Genomic DNA, 15,505 nt, shown 5'->3' on the forward strand with positions numbered 1-15,505 from the left:
TTCATGCCAGCTTGTCAAGCAAACCCATCGTCCAAGTATTGGTCAAATGATCCTCCCTTCAGTTGATCTCGAACCTGGTGATCTCGTCGGCCTCGATACTATAGTCATGGGACCTGCAGCTGGTAGTACTCGACATAAGTACATTCAAGTCTTCATAGACCACTTTTCACGTTATGTTTGGGCCTTTCCCACAACCACCAACACATCAGCATCAGTAGTAACCCTCCTAGACAAACTTATTCAATCTGGTATTCGCATCAAAGCTATTCTAACTGACTGTCACAAGAACTTCCAAAGTACAGTCTTGAAACAAGCTTTCAAACGCCACAACATAAAGCATATCTTTAGTACTCCATATCATCCACAAACCAACGGTATTGTCGAACGTATCAATGGAACTTTGATGGTCAAAGTAAGAGCTGCTTTACAAGATCATCCTCATCGTAAATGGACAACGCTCTTACCAAAGATTGTCACAGATTACAACAACACTCCACACGATATCACTGGTTATGCTCCTGCATATCTCTTCTTTGGAACTGATCCAACTCCGACTTTCTCCGGTCAAACCAACAATCTCCAGGAAGCACGAGAATTAGCCCGGACCAGGACACGTACGGAACAAGAAAGAAGGAAACAAAGACATGACGCTAAACATCCCGTCGCAAACTTTGAGATTGGATCCAAAGTACTCAAGGAAGTACCATTTAACCATCCATCCAAAACTAAAGTCACAGCTAAGTATACAGGTCCATACTATGTCATCAAGAAGATCACGGACGTAACCTACATCATCTCGGAATCACTTTCAGGAACACCAATTCAAGCTCATTCATCCCAGCTCAAGCAGTTTGTTGATAGACAACAAACTCAAATTACAGTGGGCGAATGTGATGATGATTAACTTCAATAAAACAAACCAAGCACAAAAACTTAAAACATATGTTCCTCTCTCTCTTTCAACCTTCGCCACTAGGGCTTTTTCAATATAACTCAATGCATTACAATTGTATCTTTCCAATCAAAAGCAGGTAACCCTAGCGGTAAATGTAAACGTGAAATATTATACTTTTAACTACGCACATTTCAACCATTGTATTTATATGTTTATTATGATTATTTTTTATACTGAATTTAACTAAACCATTTGTACCCTGATATTCCTATGTCCCATGAGAGACATATATACTCCGAACTTTTCTCTAACATTATCAATAAAGTTTGACTTAACTTTCAACTTTGCCTCTTCACTCCCTTGTGCTGCCCTCTCTCCTTCTTACTCTTCACTTAAAACCGAAAGGTTTTAGAATAGTAAGATCCCTCCCCTTTCTCTCTTACTTTTCACTTTTGGTTCATCTCCATAGAAAAGTAAGTTCAATCTTCCTCTTTTGACTGTTAACAGTTGTGAACGGTCACAAACTAATTGAGTGGTTTAACCATTTGCCAAGAATTAAATTTTGCTCTTTGTATAAATAATTAATCTTTGCTTTGTTATTGTCCTTGCGTGTGAATAGTCCAATCCTTTTGTTCCTTCGGTAAGAGCCATTGATATTGCCTGGGTTTGAATCTTTTGAAAAACGTCTTTTTCCGAGAAATGTACATTAGATTAGTCCTGGAACCATTTTTACAGATTTACCGTGAACCAGAATTGAATTGATTGCTGTGAGTAAGGGAAATTTAATTCCAAAACAGTTTCCATGAAAATCATCTCGATCAATGTCCCACATCATGATGCCACCAAGATTCAATTGTTTAACAAACTGGGCTTTTAAAGCAGCTGAAAATGGATGATCAAATGAGGCCCATTGGTTGTTGTAATAAGTGTAGAACAATTCATTTTCCGAGTTTCGAACAAGTTTCCAACCTTTCTTCTGGATTCGATCACAAATCTAAAGCAAAAAAGATAAAGTGAAATTGTTAGAGCCAAAAAATGTCAGAAGTTTTAAAATGTAAAGCAAAAGATAGTAAGAAACAATTAATATCTAAACATGAAACAAGGCAAAATAAAGATTAATTAAACATTCAATTTTCGTCTTCTTATTATTCTTCATTATCTTTTTTTTTCTTCATTCTCATTCTTCAGCATCTTCATGTGAAATTGAATTTTTGTTCAACTCAATGTTGAAGTCACCAACAACAACAATAATAATAAAATGGGTCGATGGTTAATTTAACCAAAAGTCAATCAAGATAATTTGAATAGTTGAGCAAACTTTTAGTGATTCAAATTAAGGACAAAAGATTCCAAGTGCCCATTCAAGCTTATCTGTATTTTTATGTAAACACAATTTTCTTGTTTCCTTCCTTTTTCTTGTTCATCTTTCTCATCACCTTCAACCCTTGTTATTCAATAATACTAATCTTGAATGCATTCCTTCACCATATTATTCTGTATTAAGAAGCATCATCACCATCATAATATTGATATTAACTATTATCTTTTTTACCTTCGACAATCTTATGGCAATAATTCAATGTCACATCAGCTATTGAGCTAATAAATGATTCGCAAAGTTAAACTGCAAGACTCTGCCTTTTCCCATTAACAACAATCAACTGATTTTCACTAAAATGGATCATGAACCATTACGATTGGTTACAATGAATTCATTGTCTCTTCTTTCCTTAGCAATAAAAATATTTTCCATGTTTATAACATCGATAATTGTTAACTTGTAATAGCTTGGTTCATGTGCTAAGCTGTGCTTTTAGCTGAGAAGGTCCTGTTGTTCATTTGATTAGTGTTGAAATGGCTTGGATTTAAACGAGTGTTTACTTGAATGGGCCAAATAGAATGGATTGTTTACTTGATTTGGGTTGAATCAAATGAATTACAAGGCTGTAACTTTGTCTTTATTTTCCTGGTGTTTTCTTTTTGGTTAACCAAATTTATGTTTACTTGCATCTCACTTCTATTCAAATACACATACTGGGCTGGAATTATGTTGGCTGTTACTCTGAATTACTTCATCATGGTGTGAGGATAATATGAATTGACAGATAACCCAAGATAATACCTTTCACCTTTTGAGCATTATTCTTATGGTAAACTTAAATGAAAAAAAAGGAATAGAAGAAATAGAAGAAATGTTAAAAGATATTATTAGAAGCGTACAGAATTGATCGTTTACAGTTGATTAGATCAATTTTATACATCAAGATGAATTGAAGAGAGATTAATGTGAATATAAATAAATATTTATACATATATTCGAGTATAATCTTGAATAAGCTGATAGCAGTTGAAACAAATAATTGACAATCGTTGGATCCAATATTGTTGCAAGAACTAAAAAGTAAACAATTATCAATCAATTGAGTGAAACCACATGAATAAATCCTTCAAGTTTTACAGCATTTAAGACGATTTGAGAATAAAAGTCTTTTTTCTTCTTTTGCTTGTTTTTATTATGGGACTATGCTGACGTGAATAGAGATTGTAAGTGTGGTTAAAAATTTGATTGTGGTTATAATTACCTCATAAAAAGCTAATAACCCTTCAGCCAAAGTAAACTCTCCTTTGTCTCCTGGTCCTTTAACAGCAGCACCAATTCCATGGTCATTTGAATCAACTAGAGTGAAACTACGTGCAAAACTGGGGAAACCAAGAACTAATTTACGACTTGGAATTCCTCTGGACATGTAAAGATGCAGACTTGAATTCTAATAAATTAAAGAAGCAAAGAGTTAAGAATTTGAATTGAATTGAAAGCTGAAACAGGCAATCATGTCTTTCATTAACAAATAAATTAATATCACTTAGACGTTCATCATGAGAATTAACTTTCACTCGATTTTTTATTAAAACATGTTACTCACAGCATTGAGATCAACTGGAAATCCTGGTTGGCTAAATAGTGGAGATTGATGGCCAGTCATTTGATTCCAGTGAGCGACATAATCAAATGTCATTACATTTATATAGTCCAAGCGACTTAATGCAGTAAAGTCATAGCTACGCTTCGCTATCATTGGATCACCAGATACTGTTGCTGTAACCAAAAGACGTGATTCGGATTGATCGAAGGCATCCTTCAATTCCCTTACAAAATGGCCAAAATTTTCCCGATCTTCAGAGTGAACATTCTGAGAACGACAATCACCATTCCAGCAAACCGGATAAAACCAAGCCAAATCGAGTCCATCGAAACCATGAAGTAACAAGAAAGTTACAGCATGGTCAATAAATGCTTTTCGATTTAACCGTTCAGATATTAAAGTCGAAAATTTGTCAGACTGTTCTGACCAGCCTCCAATGGATAAAAGTATCTTCAGTCCTTGATTGGATTCCTTCAAAGCAATCACTCGCTACAGAAGATTAAAAAGAAGAGTAAAGAGCGAGTAAAATTAATGATAGTCATCATAAATGATCAAATTTTAGATTCAAGTGAAATTAAAATTGTATTAATGTAGCGTATAACTCATAAAATCATCGGCATAATGTCAAAGTAAATAAATAAAGTAGTTTAAGAGCTTCATTTTGCTGTGAATTTTACCTTTGCTTAGGCTATGGTAGATAATGTGCCTTCTAGACACACAAACTAATCAAACGATTATTGAAACTAGCTTATCCATGATACATGACTAAACAGTTGTGAATTTACAAAATTAAGTTTAAATTTATCTTACCTCATAGAATCGATTGTCAATTTCAGCCCATTTATCACTTGGTTCCATCAACAAAGTCTCACTATTTAAAACTGTGTAAGCATAATGAATATGGGTACACTTAGAAGCATCAATATCTTCAGGTAAAAACATTCCTCGACTTGTCCTGTACCATGCTTCAACCGCATAATAGTAGCAAACAATCTTATACGGCTTATTTGATCCAACAAATGATGGCTTATTTATTGAAGATAATCTCAAAGAGTTATTCAGTTGCAGCACTAAATGACAAGAAAATAGGAAAGAACAAAGAAAACTGTAAAATTGTAATCTTATGCGTCAAGATGTCGTTTGGTAAAAACCAAAAGATATTCAAAATTAAATTAGACAAAAGAGGTGACATCAGAGTTGAGTGATAACAAAAACGTTAAACTTACCAGAAAGTGTTGATTCTAATGAAACAATTAAGAGGATTAAACAGGGTAAAAGTAAACCTTTAACCATGTTGACAGAGTTAAAATCAACGTCAAGGTAATTGTGTAGGAATGGTTGTCCAAATTGTATGCCTCCAAATCATCATCTGCTAATCAACTAACGTTATGTTAATTGTTTGTCAATCGTTGAAAAACATTTCAGTGTTATGTTGAACTTGATTATGGCGAGGTGACAAGAAACTTATTAACAGTCAAAATTATGCATAAGAAGATTAACATGAGGCAGAAGAGTTAACCTATTATTGAATATACAAGGAATAAAAAGTGAGGGAAAAGTGACAATGACTAGGTTCAAAAGGCTGTTTGGTAGGGAACAAAAATGTCCTTAATTTACATATTATTAATTGGTGATTACAATTTTTGAATAAATGGTTAAATGTGTCTTAAAAATTAACTCTAATTTACTTGTTAAAATTATCATCACATGCATCATTTAATCGTTAAGATGAGTTGTTTTGAGGAAATCAAATCATCAAAATAATGTTGTTGACATTATTTTTGCTTCTTTGTTTTTTTAAGGTTGATGGATTATTCATAAGAAAACGGTTCAATTCCTTGCTCATCTCCTAACTGAACTTGACATTATTTTCTATCTCAGCTTTTTTATTCATTGTTAATATTATTATAACTTTTTCCACGTTTATTATTCACAAATTAATGTGACATGTATGATCATCTTTTTTTAAGAAAATAATTAGCGGTAATCAGGTTTGATTAAAATCAATGTAAGTTTTGACGAAAACAAAGGGAAAAAATGAATAGAGCTTGTTTGTTCACTTAAATAGGATAATACAGAGTATTAAGAAATTTTATTAATCACAAATTATGTTTGCAAATTTGTACATTCATCAAATTGTTTTAAATTAGTTTAATTCGTTGATTACTCCGCTTTTAATTCAATAAACTGCTAAAAACGCAATCAACATAAATATTGGTCATTTCTTGAGCTCAAACATAAGAGGAATGGGTGGTAAAGGTTGATAGAGTAAAATGATTGCGATGTTTGATTAATTGAAGAAGACAGGGGGAAAATGGTACAATTTTTTCATGTCAAGTTAGATATCATGAGCAATAGGTTGACTGGGAACTAGTCAAGAGTTGGTGGTGAAGGAATGGAAATAATTGTTCAAAAGAAATATGGCGAATGAAAGGGCAAGATATTAAAATAGTTGAACTGAAATGAAAATTGAAGAGATTGATGAATACAATTGGGATTCATCTCCATACTTTGACACATCCATCGGAACTTGATGAAATTAACAGATTCATCTTATTGATCCAAACAAGATCTGTTATAGATGCTTTATGGGCTAGAGAAACTGCCTGTTGCTCCCAAATCAGACCAGAAGAGCCAATCGAAGCAGCTGAACCGAGTGAGTTGACCGATAAAGATGATGAGGAAGCGGAATGAGGAAAACCAGAGTCGAGAGAAGTAACCGATGGTTGTCTGTATGATTTATGTTCCTGAATAACTTGACATCCTTCCATCATTTTAGATTCATAATGAACTGAATAATCGCCTTGGTAGTTTTTGAGCGGCGGTGAGTAGGGCCAAGGAGAGGGTTTACCGGAATCTGAGATGAGACCGTTATTGTTAATATTTAAGTAATCCCAATATCGAATCTTAAAGTCGGTTCCTCCAGTTATGAGGCATTCATTTCCAGCTCTGTTTAAAACTACCATTCCGTTGACTGAACGTAAAGCATTATCTCGATTCTCTTGACAAAGAGCTGGAAGATCACTGGCCCAATAAGAACGCATCCTTTCGCCAGTACCACAATTCCATACAGCTACTTCATTATTACCTTGAACTATTGGATAAGAGAAAAAAGAGCAACCAAACATTTGGAGATTAGTTTGAAATATGATTACAAGAAATGAAATAAAATTGTATGAAACCTACCCGATGAGTAAATAGCGTTTGAAGTAATGAGAATACGCATAACCCTTTTGCTCTTCTTTTTGTCTTTACTGTGGAACATTGAATTGGCTTCAAGAATGAATCTGAGATCATAATTTATGATGAGACCACGAGAGGTTCCACAAGATAAAAGATATTCATTTCCATCGATACAGGTAACCATTCCTCTGGCTAACGGTGCAAGAATGGAAAATGCTGGAGATTGTGTTGGAGGTTGCCTGAGATCACACCCTATTAACTGAGATGCTGTATTTGATATGGCGAAAACATTTGGTGAAATACTACACAAATCAGTTAGAACTAAATTGGTTCCCTCGCAACAATAATCCTTCATTCTATGCTGTAATCTCATCTTGGATGATGATGGATCCAATTGGAGAACATAAACAGCATTGGTGTTAGTGTAACAAACCAAACTTTCAACACCTGGTAGATATGTAACTGCTTTAAACTCTTCTGTTTCATCTGAAAGTCTGAAGCTTTGTTTGGATCGGTTTATCATGCAATTTCGATCTTCTACTTTCAATGCATCCCAAACTTTTAAAGTTGCATCTGATGAACAGGTTACGAAGAGAGTTGTTGGGTCAATGACGGCTATCCTGTTAACCTGTTTACTATGCTCATGAAGTTGTCCTAATAAAGTACCTCGAGGTACATGAGAAGTAAAACCAATTTTGCTAGTATAACGAGGTTCATTATCAAAAATAGAAGGATCAGATAAGTGATAAGTGAAATAGTTTTTCTTGTGGTTCATTAAACCATGAAGATCATTGATACAAGGAGGACAAGTGGTTAACTGTTGACCATAATCATCAAGAATGTTTTCTTTTGCCTCTTGAGCAACTGGAATAGCATTGAGATCAGCCGATTTTTCACCACTAACAGTAACATCTAAAATTTCTTGAGATACTTCGATGCTGTCTTTTTGAGAGCCGAACATGGTGTGCCATTCTTCATTCATGTTGATTCCGGAAGCCGATTGGTAATTTCTTCTACCAAGAGGATAATTTTTAAGCATCTCTGACAAAGACATGGAATGAGTCTTGCGATTTTTACGATTTAATTGAATGATATTTCCATAAATCTGGTCAGTTTCGGCTCGAGCTCGATACTCTCGATTAATTTTTCTCAGGATAGTTGATAATTTAAGAATTTGTTCTTCTTGCTCTTCAGTCAATTTATCTTCCACTTGGTTTGAAATAGCGTTCAGAAGAGGACAAGTAACCTCGTTAGCAGCTTTATTTCCAGATCTTCCAAGGCTTCGAATCCTTTTTCTTTCTTTAAGGCACTCAATAAGTGGGACAAAACTATTGTTATGCAAGCTTGCAAAACGTGATGGCTGAACAATCATATCAAATACAGATCTTGGTAGAGGTGTCTTCAAGTTATCAAGAAGCAGATTAGTGTTTTCAAGTGAGAAAATTTCCTTGGTAACATATGGAGCAAGTAAAGGCATAATTTTACAGTAGACATCAGCTGGACTTAATTGAACCGCTAAGAGATGAATAAAGTATATTAAACTATGCCTTATCCAAATATTCGGATGACAGAGTAAGGGTATGGATTCACTTAAGATATCTAAAACTGAAGTTTTATCCCATAGTTTCAGCTTTGTTAAATTAGCCAAGCAAAACAGAGTTTTGGAGATCACAGTTTCTTCTGTATCTGAGATACCTTGTTGGAGAAATGGCTTGAGAAGAGATAGACATTGGGATCCAAGATATTCAGCAATTGGCACAACGTTGTCGAAGAAAGCACACCGAAGTTCAAATCGATCCTAAAAGATATTCAAAGATTATTGATTTCATCAACTGTGAGATCTAATCTGAATAAATTGAAAAAAGATACTCACAGCTTCATTTAAAAAAGTGAAAATGTGACTTAAGATCAGTTCATTTGTCTTATGGGGTCCGAAAAATTTACAAAGCTTAGAAATATTGTTTGAGAGTAGGTTAATTTTAACTGCACTTGCTGAATCTGTTAGGATATTTGCAACCATAATCTGGAAGCCTGAATGTAGAACTGCCAATTCATTTTGAAAATGCTTTTTATCGTGAGTAGTATGAGATGAAAACCTTGATGCGATATCGGCAAGATCAGCTAGATGCCTGGCCAATGCCATTCGAACGAGAATTGAACGGTCTTTAGCAAGTTGTGTCTACAAAGCAGAACAATAATGAAAGGAGAATTAAAATGATGATTTGAATAAATAAACTTAGGACTTACCAAATTAGGAAGAATATAATCAGGAAAAACATTACTATCACATGGAGGGACTTTTTCAACAGTTGAAAGGCAATAAGTTAAAAAAAAGATTGCTTCAGCTCTTACTCTTGGATCAGAATCACGAAGCATAACCATTAGGTAAGGCAATATTCTGTCCAAAATATGTGGAGAAATAACGGGCATATCACAGTTTAGAATCTCACTTAGAACCTCGAGGGCGATAATTTTTGCATGCAAATGTTTCATCGATCTCATAATCGATGTGACCAGTACAATTATCAAAAGTAATCCTTTTGAATCTTCTTTTTTGATTAAAGGAATGATTGCTTTCAGTTTGTTTGCCATCTTTATAATTTTCTCATCAGGTGGTAACTTAATTATATCTTTGAAAAAAATAAATAAGTCATTAAAATAATGGGGAAATAATGATGGAGTTAGATTTTTTAAATGATATGATGCTGATTTCCTTTGTTTCGGATCTAGATCGGTTAGACTCGAAACTAGATCCCGAATCTGTTTATCCGGGATTGAATCAATAATTTTGTTAAAGCTGTTTTGACAGCGTTCTCCAGATCTGAAAGAGAGTAAAGCTGAAAGATCGAAAAGACCACCATTAGATGAGTCTTCTGTGAAAAGTTCAGCGATAACACAGCCAAGACTGAACATATCCATAGCAGGTTTCAAGTTGTTGTGCGAATCCTGCATTGAAGAATGGATATAGCCCGGTGGAGTTAGGTCCCCCTGAGTATAGCTTTCTTGGATGAATCTTTCTGGAGCAACATTGCAGGTTCGTCTTCGTGAAGTGTCGAAAAAATAAGAAAAGTCTGCTGGATTGTCCTATAGAAAACAAGACAAAAGATTAGGAATAAGACTAGAACCAAGGCAAACAAAGAAAACCCATCCCCGTGTGTTAGTTATACTTTCATCTAGCGATTACTCTCTCTAAAATATTTACTCTGAAATGTAAATTCTGCAAAAAAATGTGAGATAATAAACTCAAATGACATTATGAAGATGCATAAATAAACAATGATACAGCTTTGCTGACGCAGTGAAATTACCAACACATAAAAGATGGAGGAATATTAGGTTGAATACTTAAATTATTAAACAATTAGACTTACTTCAGGAAGAAAAACGGGCTTGAAGGTCGCAAAATCTGTTAATAACACCCATAAATAGCTGGTAATAAGGATATTTTCTAATTTAATGTCTCCATGACATATACCCTTTTCATGAATCCATTCACAGCACTTGAGTAGCTGAAAAGCTATCCAGGTTTTCTCAAAGAAAGTTAAAAATGGCCGAGTAGATATTCTATCATACAAATTGAATTTGATGTATTGTCTTAACAGAACGGCAGCCTTCTCATTGATAACAGCTTTGCTGAATACCAAAGCATTTGGATTATCTTTCAAAGCTTCCTTCAGCCAATCGATCACTTCTTTATGACCCTTTAAATGTAGAGTTGGATCATTTATCACAAATACTTTGGCTACACCGAGACCAGGGGCATCTAATCCAGAGTGGTTGGAAGATGAAAGCACATCAGATGCTTGAGGGCGTATTTGATGAAGCTTAACCCGAGCCACTTTGAAGAATCGAGTAGATCCGAGGTTACCATCAAAAGTAATCAATTCAGAGTTGGCTATGTCTGAAATGTAATACTCTGTGGGATGAATTTGTACTGGAACAACTCCGGACAAATGATTGCCCATGTTGAATAAATTTTATAATAATAAGTCTTAAACACAATAATATTTTCTTCACAAGCAATACAAGTGTATTTTCGCTACAAAGAAGCTGAGATAACAGTTGTTTTATTGTTAAAACGAAACAAATAAACAAACCAGTGGGCCGAGCTTAAAAAGTCGCATAGAAAATACTAGATGGCAGCTTAACAGTAAATAATGTTCAAAAATGATTTATTTCACGAAATTAATCAATAATCCGATTATTAATTGTTTCTGAAATGATTATTGCATCTTCAATTCAATTATAGAAACCTCAGTGATTAAGGAAATATAATGGTTTATTGGCAATCAGTTAAAAGTAGTTTTCTGAATATTTGCAGTATGAATAACACTGCTTAAGCTATTTAAACAAAAAAAACTGTTTGCGTTGTCACAGTTACCAACGGATTTTTCATTTTGAATTCACCCTTAAGCGGGATAGTGTTAGTCTTTTAATCATTTCTTAAGTTAATTATTTCAATTGTACAACTCCAATCACGTTTATTTTTTGTTTTCTCGTGTTTATTTGGCTAATAGCTATGCTGTGTAATAGTTTAGTTGACTTATCGTCAATTCATATTCCTGATAAAAGGTGAGTTTGTCTTTGTTTTTCAATCTAAATTTGGAATGACAACCTTCATCTTCTAACTTGGCATTAATTTTGACATTTTCTTTGTTATTTTTATCATTTTTTTGTCGATGCATCAAATAAATTCCAATCCAGTAATGATGGGGCAACTAAAGATGAAAGCTCAATCAAATCTGATGGATCACTGCCATCTTTGCGAGAGCCTTTAAAAGTTTTTTCTCCCAATACAATGGGAAAAGTAAACGGACAAGCCATGACAATGAAACAAATCGATGCTGAGTTGAATGCTTTACGAAGAGAAAACTTTGACCTCAAGTTAAGGCTTTATGTTGAAAATCAGAAAAAAGGTTCTAAGAAGACACATTTTGGTAAGTCTTACAATCCTCTCAAATTTAAAATCTTTTCGAATACTGATTGGTTTTGATCAGTTTTGAGTGACTCTACTATTTCTTCAATTAACCTTTCAATGCAAATGTATCCTTAAATTTATTTTTCATTCCAGATGACGATGAACGCAAGGATAAGCCTTCAAACACCATCGAAGAAAACTTCAAAAAGATATTGATTGATAAAGATAATCAAATAAGAAACTTGAAAAGTCAGCTTAATGACTTGGACAACAAGATGAAATTTGAAATAGGAATTCTTCGTCGTGAAAAAGAAGCGTATGCAAATGATTTGGAAACTAGTGAGAATCTCTGTAGACAATTTATGGAGCATCTTACTGAAGTATGTGATTTTTGGAGAAAATTCCTGCTGGAAGCTAATTCAAGTGGTGATCACAGTTTATTAGAATCCATTTCAAACTTGTTGAACTCATCTCAGGATATACTAAATTCATCTTCATTTATTATAAATGGTATTTCAAATTTTGACTTCTCCTTGTTTATTATTCGAATCACAATAATCTCTAATCACTTCTTTTTTGCTGTCAAATCACTATAGAGAAACTTAGAGATGGATCATCAAAAATTATCAATGAACCTTCATCTGACAAATTGCGGAACAAATTGAAGGAACTCAAAAGATCCAGTGAAATTAAAGGTAATTTGTTGATTTTCTTCATTCAATAATAAATCAAATTTATTGCTTCTGTTCGACTGATTCCCAAATGTTGAGTTTTGCAAATATCATATCTGTTTATTTAATTATGCGCTTAGGTTTTAAGTTTCAAGTTTAATCAATTTACTGCTAATAATTCATGGATGCACAATAATTATATCAAGTTAAGTTATATTCCAAGCTTTGTATAATGAACAGGAACCCAAATTTTCAAGAGTCATATTGAATTTAAATCAGCTATTTATGATCTTCAATGAACAATAGGAAACATGCTAATGTATGCTACACTTGTTAATTTTACTCTTTACTTCTAATTCAATCAACTTTTGAATAACATAATGATCTGTTGTTAGTCTTTCTTTTCTTTTTTTATAACATATAAATCTATAGAATCTATCCTTTCTTTCACCAAGATTCATCAGAGATTCATTATTTGGATGTTTTTAAAACAGTGAGATAATTGCATTTCTCATCTTTCTTTACCCTTTAAGCTTGTTATTATAAATACACTGTTCTTATGTATTAATTAATTAGGAACCTTGAATTAATTCTCTTGTTGTCAGTGTTTTATAAATACTCTAATCACTCAACATGGCTCTCCAATTTTTTTCATCTCTCATCAATCAATTGCAATCTTCGTATCTTGATAATTCAATTTGTTCATTCACAATCCCCCGCAGCTACTTTCACCTCTTACCTATTCAATACTTCACATTTATAAAATCAAGAAATGTGTATTTTCTATTAGGCAGCCTAAGATAAACATTTCAATATTCAGTATCGTACTATAATGTATTCAACTTGATAATTACAACATGATTAAATTAAAAGAAATATTCACAGCTTTTAATGAATGCCATTAATTCAATATTTCTTAATTTTTTACTTCTGCCTATAATTTTCCTTTTCAATATCTATTTCCACCAGGGAAATGCCATCAAAAAATATCCATTTCAAATTTTATACTGAATTTTTTCCTTTCTTCATCTCCTATTCTTGCAGGCATGTCATCATTGGGTCTACTTTCTGATTTGAGTCAGTTCATAACCAAGGATAACGCATCCGTCCCTATTAAAATTGATTGTGAAATTCAAACAGATATGGTTGCTAGCGAGATAAAAGCTCTAATTCAAACTGCTGTCTTGTTAGGTAATCGAAGAGGTTCTGATGCTGCAACTCAAACCCAATCAATCAAATCAACTGAAAAAGAATGTCAAACATGTATCTCATCACATGTTAACCACCAAAAAACTCAAACTGATCCTAAACTATTAGCTAAAACTGGAAAAGATTTGTCTCTTCAATCAAAAATTTTGAATGGCCCCAACTCCAGATCAACTCAAACCCATTCTACAACCTTCGACAAAGCTGGCTCTGTTTCTGAAGTTAATTCCGAGGAAAGTGGAATTAAAAAATCAAAAAAATGTAAAAACTCAGAGTTAGGTAAGACTTCCTCAGGAAATCAGAATAACAATAAACTCGATTTGAATTGTCTATTAAATAAACAAGTGGCGAAAAGTGATGACCTGGAAGATAATAAAGATGTTGAAAAATCTCCGGATGCTAGCTTCATTGCAGCTATGAAAAGTTTTACCATTTTTAAGTCTAATTTATCTCCTATCACCGAATCTCCTCGACTTAAGGAATATTCTCCTTCAGCAATCCAAGAAAGGCAAGATAAAGGAACTGTTAATGATCTCACTTATTCCCTCGAGAGCCTCAAGTTGAACAATTCATCTGGAGCTTCGCCTTGTCTTGGTAAAATGACTCCAAATCAAGTTGCTACTTCTGAAAGGAAAACGGTATCAATCAATGAAAGATTGAATACCATACAAAAAGCTGGTGGAAAAGTAACATTGAGTCCATTAACTGAAAAGAATGGAACTGAAATAACTATTAAAAAAGCATCAAGCTTGAAAAAGAATCAATATCCACACTCGAAAGGAGAGATTACACCAAAACAAGCTGAAAAACATGTAATGTTGACGAGTCAAAACAAATTGATATCAAAAATGCCTGATAATGATAATGATTTTACCACTGACGATGAACCAAATGATGAGAAGGAAAGTGATTCTGTTCGTGTTTACCTTACCTTCAAATATTACCAGCTTCTTCGTGGTCATTTAGGTCAACTTTCTGTACGATTAAATGAATTAGATTCATTGAACAAGGATCATTTCGTTTTAGAAATAATTGACTCACAAGAATATTCAACAGCCGTTGAACCTTGCCTAACTAACATGAGAAAGACAATCAATTCTTGTCGAATAATTTGCCACCATTTTACCATTGTGGACGAAAATTCCGTTCTAGCTCAATATGAACGGATCAAAGCAAAAAAGGAGAACATCGAAAAGGCTATTAGTCAACAGATGAAAAAAGCAGACAAACTCCTGAAAAAGGCCAAAATCAACTTGAGAGTCTAAAGAGCTTTCCAAAAAAATTCTTGAATGATATTTTTTTCTCAATCCCTTTCCATCATTGTATTAATCACCTTTTTTACATTTATTTTTATTCCTTTCATAAAACTCTGTACTTTATATAACTCTGCTTTTTGATGATTATTGCCTTCCATATGTATTTTAATACCTTTTCATCTTAATTTGTTTTTTTTGTCTTCTCCTTTTTGTTTTCATTTTATTGTAAGCATTCAGTCTCAAGTTGGGATTTAATGGTTAGCAAACCAACGAATAACATCGCTTGAATCTGAAAGCTGACCATGTAAACTCATGTTTACTTATATTTATTATAAAACAGGAAAGATAATACGAGTCTACCTATTTTCATAACTTACGACTGTAATTTAATCAAACAAACAATGCAAGGTTTACATTTATTAATACATTAAAATGATACAAAATAGCATCCA

The 15,505-nt window shown here is 33.4% G+C and overlaps 3 protein-coding genes across 3 annotated transcripts; 1 reads left to right on the forward strand and 2 right to left on the reverse strand.

Annotated features, from left to right (window-relative positions):
- Nucleotides 1–1,421: 1,421 nt before the first annotated feature.
- On the reverse strand, nucleotides 1,422–5,579 carry LOC107364310 (chitinase-3-like protein 1). Its single transcript, XM_015931648.3, has 5 exons — nucleotides 5,046–5,579; nucleotides 4,630–4,889; nucleotides 3,820–4,308; nucleotides 3,478–3,663; nucleotides 1,422–1,889 (listed from the first exon to the last, which is right to left on the reverse strand). The coding sequence occupies exons 1-5, from the start codon at nucleotides 5,110–5,112 to the stop codon at nucleotides 1,602–1,604; spliced, it is 1,290 nt and encodes a 429-aa protein (XP_015787134.1). The 5' UTR covers nucleotides 5,113–5,579; the 3' UTR covers nucleotides 1,422–1,601.
- Nucleotides 5,580–5,867: 288 nt separating this feature from the next.
- On the reverse strand, nucleotides 5,868–11,048 carry Vps15 (vacuolar protein sorting 15). The gene is made up of 5 exons (XM_015931287.3): nucleotides 10,374–11,048; nucleotides 9,250–10,086; nucleotides 8,876–9,181; nucleotides 7,006–8,800; nucleotides 5,868–6,913 (listed from the first exon to the last, which is right to left on the reverse strand). The coding sequence occupies exons 1-5, from the start codon at nucleotides 10,965–10,967 to the stop codon at nucleotides 6,318–6,320; spliced, it is 4,128 nt and encodes a 1,375-aa protein (XP_015786773.1). The 5' UTR covers nucleotides 10,968–11,048; the 3' UTR covers nucleotides 5,868–6,317.
- A 366-nt stretch (nucleotides 11,049–11,414) lies between these two features.
- Nucleotides 11,415–15,501, forward strand: LOC107364015 (uncharacterized). Its single transcript, XM_015931290.3, has 5 exons — nucleotides 11,415–11,574; nucleotides 11,707–11,939; nucleotides 12,074–12,430; nucleotides 12,517–12,615; nucleotides 13,636–15,501. Exons 1-5 carry the CDS (start codon nucleotides 11,522–11,524, stop codon nucleotides 15,060–15,062), a joined length of 2,169 nt encoding a protein of 722 aa, XP_015786776.2. The 5' UTR covers nucleotides 11,415–11,521; the 3' UTR covers nucleotides 15,063–15,501.
- The last annotated feature ends 4 nt before the right edge of the window (nucleotides 15,502–15,505 follow it).

This window comes from Tetranychus urticae, chromosome 3 (assembly GCF_039701765.1).
Source record: "Tetranychus urticae isolate SD_2017Ah chromosome 3, NJAU_TeUrti_SD_1.0, whole genome shotgun sequence".
In the NCBI taxonomy this organism is placed as follows: domain Eukaryota; kingdom Metazoa; phylum Arthropoda; class Arachnida; order Trombidiformes; family Tetranychidae; genus Tetranychus; species Tetranychus urticae.

Excerpts from the sequence above, each read along its gene's own strand:
- LOC107364310 (XM_015931648.3), bottom strand. The coding sequence starts at position 5,112 with ATGGTTAAAGGTTTACTTTTACCCTGTTTAATCCTCTTAATTGTTTCA. Across the intron at positions 4,309-4,629 it reads TTGACAATCGATTCTATGAG|CGAGTGATTGCTTTGAAGGA; the intron begins GTAAGATAAATT and ends AATCTTCTGTAG. Across the intron at positions 1,890-3,477 it reads GGTTATTAGCTTTTTATGAG|ATTTGTGATCGAATCCAGAA; the intron begins GTAATTATAACC and ends TTTTTGCTTTAG.
- Vps15 (XM_015931287.3), bottom strand. The coding sequence starts at position 10,967 with ATGGGCAATCATTTGTCCGGAGTTGTTCCAGTACAAATTCATCCCACA. Across the intron at positions 10,087-10,373 it reads AGCCCGTTTTTCTTCCTGAA|GACAATCCAGCAGACTTTTC; the intron begins GTAAGTCTAATT and ends TGTTTTCTATAG. Across the intron at positions 9,182-9,249 it reads ATTATATTCTTCCTAATTTG|ACACAACTTGCTAAAGACCG; the intron begins GTAAGTCCTAAG and ends TCTGCTTTGTAG.
- LOC107364015 (XM_015931290.3), top strand. The coding sequence starts at position 11,522 with ATGCTGTGTAATAGTTTAGTTGACTTATCGTCAATTCATATTCCTGAT. Across the intron at positions 11,575-11,706 it reads ATTCATATTCCTGATAAAAG|TAATGATGGGGCAACTAAAG; the intron begins GTGAGTTTGTCT and ends ATTCCAATCCAG. Across the intron at positions 12,431-12,516 it reads ATCTTCATTTATTATAAATG|AGAAACTTAGAGATGGATCA; the intron begins GTATTTCAAATT and ends AAATCACTATAG.